Below are 19561 nucleotides of genomic sequence, written 5' to 3'. Positions count from 1 at the left end.
GGGCTTGGAGTTGTGCGCTCTGTGTAATGTAGTTTGGTGAACAAAACATCTTGATAAATTCTGGCATTAACTATTTTTTCTTTGATTCTCAGGTCTTTTTTGTCATCCGTCTCATTGCTGGCCCTGCAGCCAACTCCCTGCCTGCCATCGTTGAGCCTGACCCACTCATTCCATGCGACCTGATGGACGGGCGCGATGCTTTCCTAACCCTTGCTAGAGACAAGCACCTGGAGTTCTCCTCACTACGAAGGGCTCAGTGGTCGACCATGTGCATGCTGGTGGAGCTGCATACGCAGAGCCAAGACCGCTTTGTTTACACCTGCAATGAGTGCAAGCATCATGTGGAGACCAGATGGCACTGCACCGTTTGTGAGGTATGCTTGGTGGTTTTCCCTACTTGTGTGCCTGCACTCTGTGCCCAGAGTGCTCTTCAACTAATTTCGCAATATTAACTAATGAAAAAGGTCTGTACAGCTCCTCTTCTGGCAGTTCAGAAAAGAGAGGAAATGTTTTCTGTATCAGATAATGCAATTAGTTGACTACTTGATGTGATTTTTGTCTCCTACTTTAAAGCTGTGAAGAACTAAAATAGCAGAATGGTGTTTCCTGTAGTTCATCAGAGTGGTGCCGTGATATTTCTCTAAATAGGGTCCTTCATCAGCTTACCTTACCAATACAGAGATTTTGTTGTGCTATAAAACAGATTCCTATACTTGTGTGACTATTCTGCTAAACTGTTGTCACTCTGTAGTAGCAAACAGCATACTTGTCCTCAGAAGTGTTTGCAATACCCAGGGTGTTTGAAGATGAAGCCCAGTGGCCTGTGTCAATGCTTTGTCCTCCAGAAGCTGGAATAATCTTGAATCTGGCTTAACTTAATTTTGTAGCCTGCTGGAATTAAATGACTGCCTTGGATTCAGTTCTGAAAATCCCTAGTTAAAATTTGATACTCTCATTTTGCAATATGTACTGGAAAATAAATTCCAAATTTCCTATGGATTAATGAATCCTGAGGACTTGGATCTTCTTAAAATCAATTACTGAGCCCAGACTCTTTGGCTATTGTTTTCACAGAATGTAAATGCTGTTCTAATCTGTCAGTACACTTTGCAGTTTAACTCACTTGGAAATGTAGCTTTCATTCTCCTTTCTTTGAAAATTGGTCAAGAGTGACAGAAAAGGTACTCCTTTTGAAGAGGCAGTAGATGGGCAGCTGTTTGTTCCTTGCTTCTCTCTTCTCCTTTTTAAATCAGGAAAGAGAGGGATTTTTCCAGCCCAGCTGAATCACATGTGACTTACTAACTCAGAGCAAACTTGTTTTTCAAGCTATTTGTGTAAATTTCAGACACCCTTACACCTATGCGCTTTCCCTGGCTATAATTTGGGTTTGTTCCTCTCTGCTACCTCAACGTAGCCTGAAAGACTGAATTTTTCCCTCAAGCAACAATTTGCCTGGAAGGAACGGTCTGGGAGTAACTTGTTGAGGTGGCATGACGTGCATTTTATTGGATGGAGTTACGGGATCACTGATAACTTTGCCTTCGTTGTCTTTCCAGGATTATGACCTGTGCATCACCTGCTATAACACTAAGAATCATGACCACAAGATGGAGAAGTTAGGCCTTGGTCTAGATGACGAGAGCAACAACCAGCAGACTGCAACCACCCAGAGCCCCGGTGATTCGCGTCGCCTGAGCATCCAGCGCTGTATCCAGTCTCTGGTCCACGCCTGCCAGTGCCGCAATGCCAACTGCTCGCTGCCGTCCTGTCAGAAGATGAAACGGGTTGTCCAGCACACCAAAGGCTGCAAACGCAAAACCAACGGAGGGTGCCCCATCTGCAAGCAACTCATTGCTCTCTGCTGCTACCACGCAAAGCACTGCCAGGAGAACAAGTGCCCAGTGCCCTTCTGCCTCAACATCAAACACAAGCTGCGTCAGCAGCAGCTTCAGCACCGCTTGCAACAGGCGCAGATGCTCCGAAGGAGGATGGCGAGCATGCAGCGGACCGGTGTGGTAGGTCAGCAGCAGGGATTGCCCTCGCCGACACCAGCCACCCCAACAACTCCGACAGGCCAGCAGCCCCCGACGCCACAAACCCCGCAACCCCAGCCTCCGCCGCAGCCTGCCTCGCAGCCTCAGCCCGCGCCTCCCAACAGTATGCCGCCCTACACCATGCCAAGAACTCAGCCCCCCAGCGCTGTGTCCCAGGGCAAGGCAGGCGGCCAGGTGACTCCTCCAACTCCACCCCAGCCACCTCAGCCGCCAGTGCAGGGGCCGCCTCCAGCGGCGGTGGAAATGGCCATGCAGATCCAGCGGGCGGCGGAGACCCAGCGGCAGATGGCCCAGGTTCAGATTTTCCAAAGGCCGATTCAGCACCAGATGCCCCAGATGCCACCTATGGGAATGAACCCGCCGCAGATAGCCAGAGGTCCCAGCGGTCACATAGACCAAGGCATGGGGCCGGCAGGAATCCAGCAGCAGCCACCGTGGGTGCAGGGGGGCTTACCCCAAGCTCAGCTGCAGCCGGGAATGCAGAGGCCGTCCATGATGTCAGTTGCCCAGCCGGGTCAGCCGATGAATATGGCACCTCAGCCAGGGATGGGTCAGGTACCTGGCGCCGCTCAGCCCAAACAACCGCCTCTGCCCCAGGCAGCCTTACAAAACCTCCTGCGGACTCTCAGGTCTCCCAGCTCACCCATGCAGCAGCAGCAGGTGCTTAACATCCTTCACTCCAACCCTCAGCTGCTGGCTGCTTTCATCAAGCAGCGGGCCGCCAAGTACGCGGGCTCCCAGAACCCCCAGGGGATGCCGGGTCAGCCCGGCATGCCCCAGGGTCAGCCGGGGCTCCAGCCGCAGCAGGCCATGCAAGGGCAGCAGGCGGGGGTGCACCCCAACCCGGCCATGCAGAACATGAACCCCATGCAAGCGGGAGTGCAGAGGCCCAGCATGCCACAGCAGCAGCCGCAGCAGCAGCCGCAGCAGGCCATGGCCGGGATGAATCCTCAGGCGCAGCAGATGAGCATGAATCACTCGGGGATGGCTCCCCAGTTCCGCGACCTCCTGATGAGGCGGCACCAGATGATCGAGCAGCAGCGCCAGCAGCAGCAGCAAGGAGCGGGACCCGCGCTGGGGCCGGGGATGGCCAACCACAACCAGTTCCAGCAGCCCCAGGGCGTCGGCTATCCCCAGCAGCAGCAACAGCAGCAACAACAGCAGCGAATGCAGCACCACATGCAGCAGATGCAGCAAGGAAACATGGGACAGATAAGCCAGCTCCCCCAGGCGATGAGTGCAGAGACAGGAGCCAGTTTGCAGCAGGCTTTCCAGCAGAGGCTGCTTCAGCAGCAGATGGGGTCCCCAGCTCAGCCCAATCCTATGAGCCCCCAACAGCACATGCTCCCCAACCAGGCCCAGTCCCCACACCTCCAGGGCCAGCAGCTCCCTTCATCGCTCACCAACCAAGTGCGTTCTCCGCAGCCTGTACCCTCGCCGCGGCCCCAGTCCCAGCCCCCCCATTCCAGCCCGTCCCCCCGGATGCAACCTCAGCCTTCTCCACACCACGTCTCCCCGCAGACCAGCTCCCCACATCCAGGACTGGTAGCTGCCCAGGCTAACCCCATGGATCAAGGGCACTTTGCCAGCCCGGACCAGAGTGCAATGCTTTCCCAGCTTGCTAGCAATCCCGGCATGGCAGGCCTCCATGGTACAAGCGCCACGGAACTGGGGCTCAGCTCCGAGAACTCAGACTTGAATTCAAACCTTTCACAGAGTACACTAGACATACACTAGACACGTTGTAGCATTTTGGGAGCAAAAAAAGAAAAAAAAAAAAAGAAAAAAAGAAAAAAACTTATTTTCTCAAGACTTTTTGTACTGAAGACAAATTTTTTTGAATCTTTCTTAGCTAAAACAACATTTTTCCCTGGACACATCTGAACTCTGCAGCAGTAGTTTGTGGTTTTAAAAACGAACCAACAACGAACCTGAGGGACAGTAGAGTACAAAGAATATATTTTTGTTATGGCTGGAATCATAACCAGTCCTTTTTCTTGTTTTTTTTTTTTCCTCGTGTGCGTTGGGGAGGTCAGGGGGAGAGGGTGATCTTTTGGCTGTTCACCAAAGGACACCCTACTCATGCCTCCAATAGGTTTTATTTTTTTTTAAATTAATGAAAATATGTAATATTGATAGTTATTATTTACTGAGGCAGATGGTAAACATTTTCCCTATTCTGGTTTTTCTTCATGTCACTGCAAAAAAAACAACAACAAAAACATTTTAAAAAAAAGACGACAACACAGGAGAAACTATTCCTAAAACCGGAGGACAAAAGGGGTTAATGTTGCTTTAAAAATACATTACATATATAAATATATATATATTAAAGTAAATACCAATCTTTTCCTCTTTGGTTGGAAATATGTCAATTCTTTGAAAAATGTAAAAATATTAAATAACTCAGTCCCCTCCTGAAGTCTACTTTTGTCCTCCAAGAATTTTCTATACAAGAGTCTGAGCTTAAAAAAACTTCAAGTATTAAAATAATTTGTACATGTAGAGAGAAAACAACATTTTTGCAAATACACAGGGGCAGCTGCCAAATGGATGTAGTATATATATTGTGGTTTCTGTTTTCTTGAAAGAATTTTTTCGTTATTTTTACATCTAACAAAGGAAAAAAATAAAAAAGAGGGTAAGAAACAATTCCAATGGGATGATTTTAACCTGAGAAAGTCCCTGGGGTTTCTTCTTTATGCTTGCTTTCTCTCTCCCATGCCCTTTTCCCACCCTCTTCCACCTTCTGTAAAACTTGAAAATAGAAAGCAAAAAACCCTCAGCTGTTGTAAATCATGCAATTAAAGTTGATTACTTATAAATACGAACTTTCGATCACTGTATAGACTGTTAAAAATTGATTTCTTATTACCTATTGTTAAATAAACTGTGTGAGACAGAAAGCCTGTTTTTAATGTTTCCCTTCGCTCCAACATGTGTTGCTTGTTCATAAAATGGCGGGGTGGCCGACTGTGCTGCTTCCGATGTTTGCTGTTTAGAAGTTGGAGAGCTATTTAATGTATATGACTGTTTTAAAATGCAAATCTATAAAAAGGGACGTGGAGTGACGATTAGTCTTATAAATGGACACTTTGGGTACAACTCTGCATTCGCGTTTGTTCGTGGCATGTATTTTACCAAAGAAATGAGGTCTGACCTCAACAGTTGTGCCAGTCAGCTGCGCCGCACCCTGCTCAGCCAGGCTGGGAGCAGCTGATGTTCAAAGGACCTATTTTCCATTTTGAGATGAGAACTATTGTTTGGATATGTGATATTAAAAGTTCCTATTTCACTTGGAATACATTGTACAACTTTTGGCACCAAGGTGGGGGCGTGAGGTAAGCTTGTGTGGGTGTCCCCATAGGCACTGCACTCAGACACCTGGCAGTAACGTGTGCAGGTCAGGCACCTCCATCTATTTTGGGGTTTTCCTGAACAGAAATGCTTCAGCTGGGGCATGCGTGTAGCAACCCCAGTTGTGTGAAACTGCCTGTGCGTGGTGTTAATCCTGTCACGTCAGAAAGTCATGTGTTGTGTGCTGGCTGGGCACCATAAGTGTGGTGGGTCCATTGCGGGCTTGCCGAAATACTCTGCTGGGTGCAGAGGGAGTAACTTGTGCCAGGGTCTTGTGCACCTGGGAGACCTGGGTCCAGGTCTGGAAGTCTGGTGTGGCGTCAACATTGCTGTGTCTGCCAAGCCCCGGCAAATGGTGTGAGCAACCTGCCCTCAGGGGAAAAAGGGCTGGCAGAAGATAAGGGAACCTGGATGGATGGGAGCCGCAACCAAGCGTTGTCCAAGAGCAATGGTGTCTTGCAAAGTGGACGGATGTTTGAGGCTGTTAGAAAATGGGAATAAAAAGCATGGTATTTAGGTATAAACAGCAGTTAGATCCATTGTCCTGTGAATAGAAAGGTGTAGTTGATAGCAAAAAGCCTTCAGTGAGATTGTGGAAAGTCCCTGGAAGGCTCGGAGAATGAAAGCAGCCCTGTGAGTTGGCATTCCCCCGTGAGGGCACGGCCAGCTCTGCATGAAGCCCATGAAGCCCGTAATTCCTGCATCTGCAGTGGGAGGGACTGAGAGAAGCAAACACAAAGCCCTGCGTTGGCCCCATGTTGAAGGCCAGGGCAGTGGAGTGGGATGGTTGAGCCTTGGGTTCTCCATTTTAGACAGAAAGTTTTCCTCTTTCCCCACACCTGTGCAAAGCCTTGTTTTACTTTCAGCCTTGGGGCTCCTTAGGCTGTAGTACAAATAAAAATTCTTCTGACTACATACTGACTAGAGAAGTATAAAGCGTACCCGGCTTTCGGGCTTGTGTATGCTTTTTGTACATCCCAACTTACAGGCTTGAATGCAAGCTTTTCCTGGGTTAGCGCAAAAAATCTGGTTTGGATTTGTCCCGGCCTGCATGGCAGCATTTGGCCATTGCTGAAGTGGGGAAGCCTCAAGACCTTGCACAGCAGCTTTGATTCAAAGAGCCACAGATTGTCCAACCTTGAATGCCTACACAGTGACTTGCTGAAGCATCACCAAGACATTTTATGTGACAGCACAGCTGCTCTGTCCCTCTTTGTAGGTGCCATCTGTGAGCCAAGTTCAAGCGTTTTATTGAGGTGGTGTGGATGATCAGGGGCCTTGGATTTGCATGGGGTTCCTTTTCCTTTCACCCCTCTGCTTTCCCTGATACCAGCAGAGAACCAGAACCCACCAGCTGAGCCAACACCGCAGCTGACTGGGGAAAGGGTAGGGCTCTAGCATGGCAGTAGGTTTTTAGCCACTTGGTCCAGCAAAAAGAACTCGTACACAGAGTTAAGAGTTAATCACCCATTAACATTGAAAAGTTTCAGCAATCCAAAGATTTATTGTCCAGCTACAATGTTACTAAGGCTTAAAGTAAAATTACATGCAGTTCGGGGATATCTTCACCAACTTTCTAGTGTGTGCCGCTTTCAGTCCTAAAGCCGATGACTGAATTCGCAGATGGGGCAAACTTACACTGAGTTTGTTAAGCTTAGCTGAGTTTTGTCAGGGAAGGAGTATAGTGGTCATGGTTTCTCCTTGAGTTATGGGATCAACTGTAAAACAACAACACTGTTCTCACCTCGTTCACTTTTCCACATTATATACACATTTGCTGTTTATGGAGTGTTTTCTGCATGTTGCACACTTCTTGTTACATCTAAAACTGGTTCAACCCAGCTCCCAGTTGCTCCAGTGATTTGGCTACTGGAGCCTTGCCGTAAGCACTGGGCAGCAGCATCCTGCGACTGTATGTGTCTGCATTGCCCACCTTGTTCTAGCATTGTAGATCATCCATTCAGCACAATGACTCGTTATTGCAGAATCACAGAATGGCTGAGGAGGGCAGGCACCTATGGAGATCGTCCAGTCCACCTCTGTGCTTTAAGCAGGGTCATCAAGACCAGGTTGTACTGGGCCACATCCAAATGAGTATATCCAGGAGGTGCTACAGCCTTTCCAGGCAACCTGGTCCAGTACTTGACCACCCTCACAGGAACAAAAGTTTCTTATGTTTAAACAGAATTTCCTGTGTTTCAGTTTGTGCCCACTGCCTCTTGTCCTGCCCCTGAGCACCGAGAAGAGCCTGGCTCCATCATCTTTCCTTCCCCCATCAGGTAATTATCCACACTGATAAGATCCCCCTGAGCTTTCTCCAGGCTGAAGAGTCCCAACTTTTCCTCATGAGGGGCACGCTCCAGTCTCATAATCATCTTCACAGCCCTTTCAATGGTTCTCTCCAGTAGCTCCATGTCTCTTTTGTATTGGGGAGCCCAGAAATGGACACAGGTGTGGCCTCACCAGTGCAGAATTAGAGGGGAAGAATCACCTCCCTTGATCTGCTGGCAATGCTCTTTGCCACAAGGGCAGTTTGCTTGGCATGTTGTTCAACTTGGTGTCTACCAGGACCCCCAGGTCCTTTTTTGCAAAGCTACTTTGCATCCAGTCAGTCTCCAGCATGTGCTGGTGCCTGGGGTTGTTCCTCCACGGGGGCAGGACTTCGCATTTCCCGGTGTTGAACTTGTCAGCCCATTTCTCCAGCCTGTCCAGGTCCCGCTGGATGGGCCCTCTGGTGTCTCAGCTGCTCCTCCCAGTTCTGTGTCTGCAGGCTTGCTAAGGCTGCACTCTGCCCCATCACTGAGGTCACTAATGAAAATGTCTGACAGTATCGGCCCCAGTACCAACCCCTGGATACGCTGCTAGCGATTTGCTTCCGCTGGGCTTTGTGCTGGTGATCCCAAGCCTTCAGTTCACCTCACTATCTATTTATCTAGTCCAAACTTCCTCGGTTTGTCAGGATGTTGTCAAGGACAACGTTAACAGCCTTATAAGTCCAAAATAAATAACATTCGCTGCTCTCCTCTCACTCACCAAGTCAATCATCTCATCACAGAAGGTTGCTTAAGTATGATTACCCTGTCATAAATCCATGCTGACTGGCCCCAGTCACCTTGTCCTTAGTGTGTCTGGAGATGGTTTCTGGGAGAATTTCTGTCACCTTACTAGGGACTGAGGTGAGGCTGACTGGCATGTAGTTCCCCAGATCCTCCTTTGAGGCAGGAGTCTCATTTGCTCTGTTCTACTCCTCAGGAACTTCCCCCATTCACCATAACCTGTCAAAGACAACAAAGATTGGCCTTGCAATGTCATCAGCCAGCTCCCTCAGCACTCAGGGATGCAATCATCAAGTCTCACGGACTAATGCATGTCTAGTTTGTTTAAATGTTCCCTAGCTGGATCCTACTTCATTGACAGATGTGAAGATGGTGCTCCAAACATTCCCAGCAGATTCAGGGAGCTGGGATTGCTGATGGCAAAGAACTTCAGAGAGACGCCCAGATGTGCTGACTTCCCAGAAAAGTTGAGAACTTTTCCCACAATGCTGTCCTCCCAGAACTTCCTTATTTTCGCTTTTGCTTTCCTTAGTACACTCGGGCTGGGCCCCCTTCTGCTGTGTTTTGTTGTTAAAACCTCTCCTTTCAAAGCCATGCTGCAACATCCACTAGCCAAATTAGTCCATCATGTCCTCACTTGATTATCAGTTGTCCCATCCCTCACCTGTTGTTCCTAGTTTAAAGCTCTGCTCCCCAGGTTGGGCAGCTTAGCAAAGATGCTTTTGCCTGCACACCCCCCCCCCCCCCCCCCAGTCATGTGGATCCAATCTCTTCATGGTAGCCTTTGATCCTTGAAGAGTTTCCCAGGGTCATAAAAGCTGAATCCCTGTTGTGCTGCTGTACTGTTGTTCTCCCTCAAGCAGAAGACCCCGTAATTATGACTACTGCATCCAGAGCCATGAAGTCATACTTGATATACTGGAGGTCTACTCTGGAGATCTGCAGGTGGAGCAGAAGACATCTTCCTGGTGCCAGAAGTCACGAGCTTCCGGCCTTCTTTACCATGGGAGTCTCTGTGTTCCCAACTTGATGGGCACAGACTGCAGCAAAGACAAACTCAGGCTCTCGAAAGTGACGGGTCTCCATGAAGATGCCATCATGAGCCAGGCTCAGCCAGAGTGAGAAGCCATGAACACTGCTTGCGGCCTGAGCCTTGCAAAGCTGTATCCTCACCCAGGAGAGCTCAGTTTGGGTGGAGGCTTGGATTTACAAGACGAGCTGTTCCAGGGGCTGCTGGAGGCTGTGCCCCATGGCCTGTTACCACCTTGATTCCCTCCTGTGCTCACTGCTGTGCAAAGTCCTGTGTTAGCCACGCTCTGGGTGCTGCGCTCTAGGCCCAGCAGTTAAACAGGCCTCTCGCTAGGACCTGCTGTCTGTCACAAAAATAAATAAACAGCAAGTGTCACACCACAGGGTTGTATAGAAGCTAAAACAATGTTGGTAGCAGCCACCTGCTCGTTAGACAATTGCTGTTACGGCCAAGTGAGCTTCAGCATGGCTCTAGGCAGGCCAAGACGAGTCCAGACAAAGCCTGGCAGGGCCTGAGTTACTCACACAGTGCAGAGCTTGTGGGCTCCTGAAGGCAGTGGCAGCACCACGACGAGGCCGACGTGCACAATGTGACAGTGACAGCCATTCCAGCTCCTGCTGCCTTTTCCCATGCTTCTTCCAGTGTTTGATACACATCCAGTTCCTGTGCAAGAAACTCAACCTTCTCTTTCTGAGACGGTCTTTTTACATACACCGTGTCCTTGACTGTGTTGTTCCCAATTCCAGCCAAACCCAAGGTCTCTGGCCCAGCCTCTCCAGAGAGTGGCCTGTCCTGACATGGGTTAGAAGCATCTGCTCCTAATGACTGGCTCTTTCTAAGTGTGCAAAGAGGCCTCCTACCCTTAAAATGAGCTTTTCTTTGAAGAACAGCCATACATTGTCCTGACCAGGAATATTTGGTTTTAGAAGCCCTCTTAGTGGCTGCCTTTGTACAACACAACCCTTCGTAACTGTCAGGTTGCACTAGGATCCGTTTTCTCCCCGTGCTTGTTAAAATAGATCATGTGCTATAGATCCTGACCTGAGACAGAGCCTAGACCGGCCCCTGAAAGTGTGAGAGCACAACAGGCTGCACCTGCAGTGCTTTCAGCAGCATCTATTTCTGAGCCACTGTCGAAAAGCCATGGGGCTGCTCCGTCAGCCTTACCAGGCATTTGCCTGCCACTGGCATTTGCCTGAGCTGACTTTGATCTGGCACTTCGTTTAGAAAAACAGGGGCTTGATGATTTCCTTAAGTTGCCTTAGTTGCACTTCCTTAGAACGGGGTCTTGTCTGTAACTCCCCAGGAGGTATTGTGCACACGGGGGATGTTCGAGAAGGAAACCTCTTTCTGTAACCGGTGCTGTGGGTAGCTGATGGGCAACGAGCCATGGTTCCCGTCTCTGCTCCACGTTGTAGGGAGTGCGGTGGATTTGGAGGGGGTGGAGGTATTACCATTGGCACCGTAGCTATCTTTGAAGCCCTTCGTAGCTTCTGGTGAAGCTGGCGTGGCTCAGACTTGTTTACCCCAGGTGTTCTGGGTGGTGCCAGGCTCTGGCATACCTTGGGAGCACAGAGCTATGTGGGATGCAACAACGAGCTCTGTCTGTAGGTGTTGTGCCTCTCCCCGTGGGGCTAGTGCAGACAGGGCCTCAGGTGTAGAGGCACCCCTGGGCTGATATTAGATAGGATCTCCAAGGGCTGGAAGGCAGGACTCTAGTGCCTTGGCTGGGAAATGACACCTGGTAAGCCAGGGCCCAGCCCTCCACACTACTGCCCAGTGTAGCAGGTCCAGGAGAGGGAGACTGCAACACAGCAGTGGTAGCCCGGGCCCCATTTTCTGCTTGTAGCAACCCTAATTCCTGAAGCTGAAGGTCCTTCAGGCATTTCCTTTTCTTGTGCTTTCTTGCAATTGCAGTGAGAGTGAACAGCAGCAGACAGGGAATCCTGTGTTCTTCCTGTGTGAATGGGTCAGTAACTTCAAGTTTCTCTAAGGAAAACTTTTGGGGCAGGTATCTTGGAGATACTTTTTTTTTTTTTTTAGTTCACCTACTCTAACCCATGTTGCTCCTGGGCTGTGGACCATGTGCTGTGTCTTTTCTGAAAAGGTATTATAGGGGCATGTGAAGGAGGCAAAAAAAAGCTCATCCCTACATAACTCGTGCAGCCTGCTTGGTTTATGGAGCAGCACATTTTCTTTTCTGCTGTAGGAAGATCTGAAAGGTTCCTCTGAGGGACAGAGAGCTGGCAACAGGTTGTAGGTGAGGCATCAGCTACCAAGTGTGGTGCTGGATCAGTACTGTGCTGAGACAAGGAATTTCATTTGCTTTGAACACAGTCGCATTACATCTCTGTCCAGTCAAAGATCGGGACTTGCTTTTTAGGTTGGTATCCCAACCGGCTTCCAGCCTGTGGTGTACACTGACTCACACAAACCCACAGGTAAGACAAGTCTTTGTCCTTACTTGGCATTGCTGCTGAAACCTGCAGCACACACTGCCCAGCCCAGCTGAATTTCTCTGCAGCCTGTGAGGACAGATGAGCTAATCCACTTGTGCTCCTCCTGAGTGTCAGCAGGAGCCACCCTGCAGCTTGAGCTGCCTCGTGCAAGCCCGGAGCCAGCAATTAAGCAGCAGGTGAGACTAGTATGAATGTCCTGCCGGATCACACATGGACAGCAGGAGTTCAATACTGCCCTTCTTAATAGTCTGCAGACAGTGATGTTGGTGCATGTGACAGAGGCACCAAAGCATCCAGCCTAGAGATGTCACTTCTTAAAAAAAGACTCAGATGTGGTGGTGGGGAAATGAGGCTGAATGTAAATGCCTGCCTGCCCCATGACTCTTGAGAGAGGATGTTCCTGTTCAGAAATAAGCATCTGTGCATGGACTTGGGACCTACAGTTACTGCACTGCTTGTTTCTCTGTTGATCAGACTAAAAACAGGTGTCTATGGCACTTTTGTTCTCTGTTTTGAAGAGGAATTCGGGAACTTATTCTCTACATCCAATCTGTGATGATCAACTGTGCAATAAAACAAGTGCCTTGTTTTAAAGTGGATTCTTCCTTGGAATATGCATTGCTGTGCGATGATGGAGGCTTCTTGGCCATTCTCTGGTACTCATGATGCTTACAAAAGCAGTGGCTTCTTTACTTCTTTTATCTCAATCCTCTTCTGGGACTGTCTGTGCATGTCCTGGGTCAATGGAAATGTATGTGTTCCTTTAAAGAGAGCTGTATTTTTCTGTGAGACCCAACTTCTTACAAAGGGTTTGTTTATCTTGCCTTTCAATGTTTCATTTCTTCATGATGTTCCTTGTGCTGGAGGTTGCACTGAATTGCAGCTCAGTGTTCCCAGATGTATGTAAATATCTGAGACAAATTTAAAGGATCAAGTACATGCTGGGAAGACCTTGATTCTTTTGCTGCAATGACCACGCTGAGGATGTATGTCATCTGCCTAAGAAAATGGCTCCCTCCTCTTCATGCCATGGCCTCTGCGCAGCTTCGGCAGATGCACCCTCCTCTTGCCTTCATTTCCAACCACACTGGAGCACACCACACCACACCCTGCACTGTTATACCTAGTCAGGCAGGAACCTATATAGCTTAAGGGAGATGATTTTAGTATGTTGTATGGCTGCAGTGTGTTGCAGGTGGCAAGGGAGTGAGACTAACACATTTCCCTTCCCCGTTAGACTCAGCTAGGTTCTTCTTACAGAAGCACAGAGCTGGTTCTCCTGCAATTCAGTAGGCTCTGACGAATTAAGGGGAGAACGAAATTTATTATTCAAAAGCATATTGTTGTTCAGCATCGGAATAGGGTGGGGAGTTAAAACCAGAAGGCTTATTTCCAGGTTGACTTTGTGGGGTTTTCCCCCTTTCTTCTGGAGCATGGCGCTGAAATGAGCTCCCGACTAAGTGTCTCTCTGGTGAGCAGAGGTTTGGGAGCCATTCAACAGACACCTCACCAAGCCTGGTGACTGAAAGCCAGGGTGGCATAAGGCCTGAGGCAAGACCTGGGTCTAACAACAAGCACTCATGCTGCCATGGCTTGTAACCACATTCACTGGCTGGATTAGTGCTGCCAGAAGTTAGAAGCCCAAAATAATGCGTTAAAAAATAACAGATCTCAAGTGCTCTTCTGTTTGCTCACTGTCCGAGCTTGTACTGGAGGATTTCAAGCCTTTTTTCCATCACCTGGGCCCAATTCACTGAATCACAGAATCACAGAATCACAGAATGTTAAGGATTGGAAGGGGCCTTGAACGATCATCTAGTCCAATCCCCCTTCTGGAGGAGAAACACCTAGATCAGGTCACACAGGAATGTGTCCAGGCAGGTTTTGAATGTCTCCAGAGAAGGGGACTCTACAACCTCTCTGGGCAGCCTGTTCCAGTGCTCTGTCACCCTCACGGTTAAGAAGTTTCTTCTCCCATTTAAGTGGAACCTCCAATGTTCCAGCTTGCACCCACTGTCCCTTGTCTTATCATTAGATGTCAACGAGAAGAGCATCGTTCCATCTTCCTGACACTCACCCTTTACATATTTATAAACATTAATGAGGTCACCCCTCAGTCTCCTCTTCTCAAGCTAAAGAGACCCAGCTCCCTCAGCCTTTCCTCATAAGGGAGATGCTCCACTCCCTTAATCATCCTCGTGGCTCTGCGCTGAACTCTCTCAAACGGTTCCCTGCTGTCACCACAAGGAATGAGAGAGGGCTCTTAACTGCAACTTAAGAAAGCACTTGTAAAAGGGTTTCCACCTTGGTAAACCGTATGTAACGCACCAGGCCATATGGATGTTGTGGTGTCTCATCATCTGCTGTTGGCTGGACATACTGGTCCTCCAGGCTGCCCCTTCTGCTGGGGAAGGTGACCTGGCAAGACGCGGTGGTGGCACTATCATAGAATGGTTGCAGTTGGAAAAGACCTCCAAGATCATCTTGTAGCCAGGGATAGAAGAATGGGGGCTTGCTTAATCGCATTAATGGTTTCTAAATAAAACAATCGTAATTATTAAAGCCAGGAATGGAAGAACGGGGGCTCGCTTAATCACATTAAAATAGATATTGCTGAGTGTCTTTGCTTACTACTGTGCAAATTAACCAAAACAAGGAGTCTCGGGGCCCCTCACAGAGGATGTTTCCTGACAAAATGGGGAACGTGTCTCAAAAACTATCTGAGACCGACCATGTGGTTTGGACAAGAGCCAAGGAGCAGCTGAGTCTGTACAAAGGCAGGGGGTCAACTAGTGGTGATGAAGAAGAGTTACCAGCCTTCATCCCCATGACCCCCCAACGACCACCACCAGAAGGCACTGCGCAAGCGCAGACAGGAGGAGTTTATGGAAATGACTTCTTGGAACTAATTTTAATACAAAGCGGGGATAGGAGCTATCCCGCATGTGCCCAGCACTGAAATAAACCACATACCTACTTTATAACTCATTTGCTTTGAGCTGTAGAGTTCTTCAACGAATCAATCTAGTCCAACCTTTAACCTCGTACTGACAAGTCCACTGCTAAACCATGCTACTAAGTTCTACGCTATCCTCCCAGCCTTGTGGAGGAATCAAACAGGCAGCGCAGCTCAGCACTGAAAAGCTAAATTTAGTGGTGGAGGTGGGGGGTGTAAATACTTAAAACTGAGGGATTTATCTCCCAGAGAGTTAAATCTTTGGGGGTTTAAATCTCCTATGTCTGAGAAGGCTGTTATGTGTTCACACATATGGCGGGATGTGTTGTCAATGAAAAAAATGTGATGGCCAAGCAGGTGGCATTGCCCTTGCCAAGGAAGGTTGTGCCAGCGGATCCTGAATCAATAAGGGAGACACCGGCTGTTTCCACACAAGAAGTTTTAAAACAACTGCGTACATTCAGGGCCTGCTGCCAAACACACGAGGCTCCCAGGAACGCAATTGCTCGCAGGCACACGTGATGGCTGCAGGTATGATGGCCGCCATTTCCCTCTACTGGCGGCCGAGGCGGGGGCCCCACGGAGCAGACCCAGCAGGAGCCCACCGGGCAGAGCCAGGCAGGCCATTCCCTGCCTCCGGGTTGGTAGCACGGAGGGGTCGGGGGGCACCGGGCTCGGCGTGGTGGGCACTGCCGCCCCTGCTCACCTCAGAGCAGATCAGTGAGGGAGCGGAACTTCTTCCCATCAGCTGCCCCGAGCTGGCTGGGCGCCCACGTCCCACCCTACTGGGAATGTCCCCGCCCTTACGATTTCTGTTTTTCACTCGGTTTTATCCCCCGGGAGGTTCAGTCGGTTCTTCCCTCAGTAAGCTGCGGCTGCCTGGGTTGCCATGGTCCTTCCCATCTCCAGCCAGGGGCCAGGAGGCTCTCTCCCTTCTGGGGCCAGCTGCAAGCCCTGGCATAAGAAAGTCACTCAGGATTTCCGCCATCAATTTGTTCATAAATTGTGAGTAGCTAATAAGAAAATAATCCTCAGTCTGTCAGACGATTTGCTTGCTGCTTTGTGTTCCCATCACTTTGGGTTGGTGCTGAGGCCCTGGTGAAGCCATGGATAGAAGAATGGGGGCTTGCTTAAACGCATTAATGGTTTCTAAATAAAACAATCGTAACTATTAAAGCCAGGAATGGAAGAACGGGGGCTCACTTAATCACATTAAAATAGATATTGCTGAGTGTCTTTGCTTACTACTGTGCAAATTAACCAAAACAAGGAGTCTCGGGGGCCCCTCACAGAGGATGTTTCCTGACAAAATGGGGAACCTGTCTCAAAAACCATCTGAGACCGACTATGTGGTTTGGACAAGAGCCAAGGAGCAGCTGAGTCTGTACAAAGGCAGGGGGTCAACTAGTGGTGATGAAGAAGAGTTATCAACTTTCGTCCCCACGACCCCCCGATGACCACCACCAGAAGGCACAGCGCAAGCGCAGACGGGAGGAGTTTATGGAAATGACTTCTTGGAACTAATTTTAATACAAAGCAGGGATAGGTTATGCGTATGTATAGGCGTATTGGGAAACTTCATGCATATGTAACTTTTTACTGCAGATAACTGAGGCAAGTTGCCGCATTAGGGTGCGCATGCCTTTGGGAGCTATCCCGCATGCGCCCGGCACCGAAATAAACCACATGCCTACTTTATGACTTATTTGCTTTGAGTTGTAGAGTTCTTCCACGAATCACTGGTTTGGAGACAACCTAATAGCTTGTGTACTTTTTCTTCAGAATCCAAGCCACGTTTCCTATTCTTGACCCTGCAGCACTGCACAATGGACAGATGGAGAATCTGGTGGCATATGCTCGGAGGGTGGAAGGCGACATGTATGAATCGGCAAATAGCAGGGTGAGATGCTGTCCTCTGTCATCATTTGCACATCTCTGATCCCCCTTGACAGTGACTGTGGAGGTGGAGGAGTGGAAGCACAGATGAGTGTCCCAGGCTGAGGAAGAGCATGTGCCAGGGGTGCTGGCTTCTGCCTGGTGCCTGTGGTGTTGTGCTGTGCCTGAGACTTGTCAGGGTCTCACGAAGGCAGCATGAAGCTCTTTGTTGTGGATCTCTCCAAGAACTGTTAGACGAGAAGAAAAACTTCCCCTGGTGTCCTGATGGTTGCCAAAAGTGCCTTGAGTAGTGTCTTTCCCAACAACCTCCCTGGCAGCCACTGTAAAGGAAGAGCTTCCCCCCATCCCATGCTGGAATGTGCATGGTGGAAGGATGTTTTCTAAGCTTTGATTACTGTGACCTGCTGCCTTTACTTAATGCATCTCCTCTCCTTTCCTGACTTGCGTTCCTCCCCTGCAGGCAGAGTACTATCACCTGCTAGCTGAGAAGATCTATAAGATTCAGAAGGAGCTGGAGGAAAAGCGAAGAACCAGGCTGCAGAAGCAAAACATGATACCAAATGCACCAGGCATGCCACAGGCTTCCATGAATCAAGGGCCCAACATGGGACAGCCTCAGCCAGGGATGTCTGCAAGTAAGAACAGCTGGGTTACTTACTGCTTGGTGCAGCGGGATTGCGTACTGTCTTTCCCGTATACTCTTGAGCATTTTTCCCACATCGTTTCACAGATACTTGGCTTAGAGAAGAATTTAGGAAAATTATTAGAGAAGGAGGTAGGAAAAGTGAAGTCTAATCTAAGTTTTGGGGCTTGGTTTCTTGAGATTGTCTGTACTGTTACATCCCTAAAGACAGCAGCTGGCTTTACAAAGGTGCAGTGTTGTTGAGACAGTGAGAGGCAGTACCACACATGTAAGGCAGGCTTCTACCATCTGACTTTACGGTCATCTGTCCGTTATATGATAATAGATACAGGACCCTGGTTCAAGAAACATGAATGTAGATTTAAGGAAGCTAAATTAGAAAGGGTGGTTCTTCAGTGCGTTCTGATTGAGAGATGCATATGAAGCTTCTTGGCCAGAAAGCTGGCCCCATACAAGGAGAGCTGGAGCAACACTATAGCTGTGCACATAGCTCATCTGCCTCACTCTGGGATGGTGTTGAGGCCAGGAGAAGATGTGCGGAGGCCCAGGAGGAGTGCCTGGAAGGTACTGCTCTGCTGGGGAGGCTCAGAGTGCTGGAGAGTGGTCAGGCTGGAGCACACTCACTGCTCTCCCCAAGGACACGGAGATGTGCACATTACTGCTGGACACTTGGCAACTGCGAGCGTGAGATGTTACAAGTAACGTTACATAAAAACCTGTTATTGTTAAAGAAAATAGAAATATTCCTTAATCAATTTGAGTTTGATTCAAATTAAAACGAAACTATTTAAAGACAATTATTTTCCAAAAAGGTTTCTTAAGAAGAGCAACAAGATACAAACAGCCATGGGATGGGGACTATCTTTAAGCCTGTCCTGTGTCCATACAGAACTCATTTTTACTTGAGCTTTCAGGAAGCCTTGAGTCAGCCTGTCCATGACCTGAGGGAGCAGTGCTGCTTGTTCAGCTCTGGGAAGCAGGGGCTACACACCAGCAGTAGCTCCTAACATGTTGCATGAAAAAAAATACTGCAGTAGAAAGATTTAATGAAGATTCAATTTGGTATTTGTGTCTTATCTGGAACCATCTGTTTTGTCTGTCATGCAGTACACTGTCTTCTAGCAGTATTTGCAAGAGAATAGCAGGCTTTACGATTTAGTTTGTTATCAACTGCGTTGTTTAAATACTGTAAAAGCAATTTTCCGTTTCTTAACAGCCCTGGAGGATTGTTCGGGAAACCTGAACCTGGAGGACCCTACACACTACTGAAATTTGCCAATCAAGTTGCACGCAGTAGGCTCTGCAAGCTCACCACCGCTGTACCTTTCTAATTAGGATAGCCCTACCCATGCTTCTCCACGTGATTCAGTCCGATAATGATTCTCCTTTGCGTTTAGAGTGATAGGCTGTAGCCCCCTGTTAGAGCCTTTGGATCGTCTGAAAGGACGATTCACATGTAACTGTAAGATACATAAGCCTTTGAACTAACCTTTTGCACGCTACTTTATTTCAGACTGCAGCTAAGACAATATGACTGTATGCACAAGAGAGGAGGTGTGCATGTGTTTCACATGCTATTTGTTTAGATGCACCCTACAAAATCTGTGCAGTGTAGAAACATTCAGTACAGTTTTTTTCTTTTTTGTTTTGTTTACAATGTCAGCACAATGAAAGTGATAAAATAAAAGGAGTAGAATGTGAAATAGAAGAAACTCCAGGGGGCGCAGGTTTTGCATACAAGAGAATCAGTGCTACAGATGTGGAGGGACACTTGTTTCTTTCCTTTTCTTGACAGTGAGCTGGGATAAGGAATGTTGCTAGCAGTACCACTAAGGCCACAGTGCTTTTCCATGGGGAAAAAAAAAAGCCAAAAGGGGCAGACTTGTACTATGAAGGAGCTATGGTATAAATGCAGATAAATTTTACAATAAATCACAGCTTTTTACCAACTATCTATTTATGGATGAAATCTCTGAGACTGATCACTTGAGGACATGGGGAGCAGCGTAATCAATTCATGTAGGTAATATACCGTGCAATACTTGAACGCAGCAGCTTTGGCATCGTTTTGGATTTTCATTTCCTAGGGAGGAGGTGGACAAGCGCTAAT

The 19561-nt window shown here is 48.5% G+C and overlaps 2 protein-coding genes across 3 annotated transcripts in view; both read left to right on the top strand.

Moving 5' to 3' along the window:
- Positions 1-4960, top strand: part of EP300 (EP300 lysine acetyltransferase) — a 65546-nt gene extending 60586 nt beyond the window's left edge. For both annotated transcript variants that reach the window (XM_083828124.1, XM_083828123.1), the window contains 2 exons: positions 93-374; positions 1557-4960. In XM_083828124.1, coding sequence (XP_083684250.1) covers positions 93-374; positions 1557-3791 — 2517 coding nt within the window. In that variant the 3' untranslated portion in view covers positions 3792-4960. The remainder of the gene's footprint in view (positions 1-92; positions 375-1556) is intronic.
- Positions 4961-15129: 10169 nt separating this feature from the next.
- Positions 15130-19407, top strand: LOC310896228 (histone acetyltransferase p300-like). The gene is made up of 4 exons (XM_083828264.1): positions 15130-15917; positions 16695-16812; positions 17269-17443; positions 18668-19407. The coding sequence occupies exons 1-4, from the start codon at positions 15802-15804 to the stop codon at positions 18718-18720; spliced, it is 462 nt and encodes a 153-aa protein (XP_083684390.1). The 5' UTR covers positions 15130-15801; the 3' UTR covers positions 18721-19407.
- Positions 19408-19561: the final 154 nt, after the last annotated feature.

The sequence above is a fragment of the Anser anser genome (genome assembly GCF_964211835.1).
Source record: "Anser anser genome assembly, chromosome: 1".
In the NCBI taxonomy this organism is placed as follows: Eukaryota; Metazoa; Chordata; class Aves; order Anseriformes; family Anatidae; genus Anser; species Anser anser.
The sequence above is the reverse complement of the archived record's forward strand: the minus strand, read 5'-3'. Positions and strand labels throughout refer to the sequence as shown.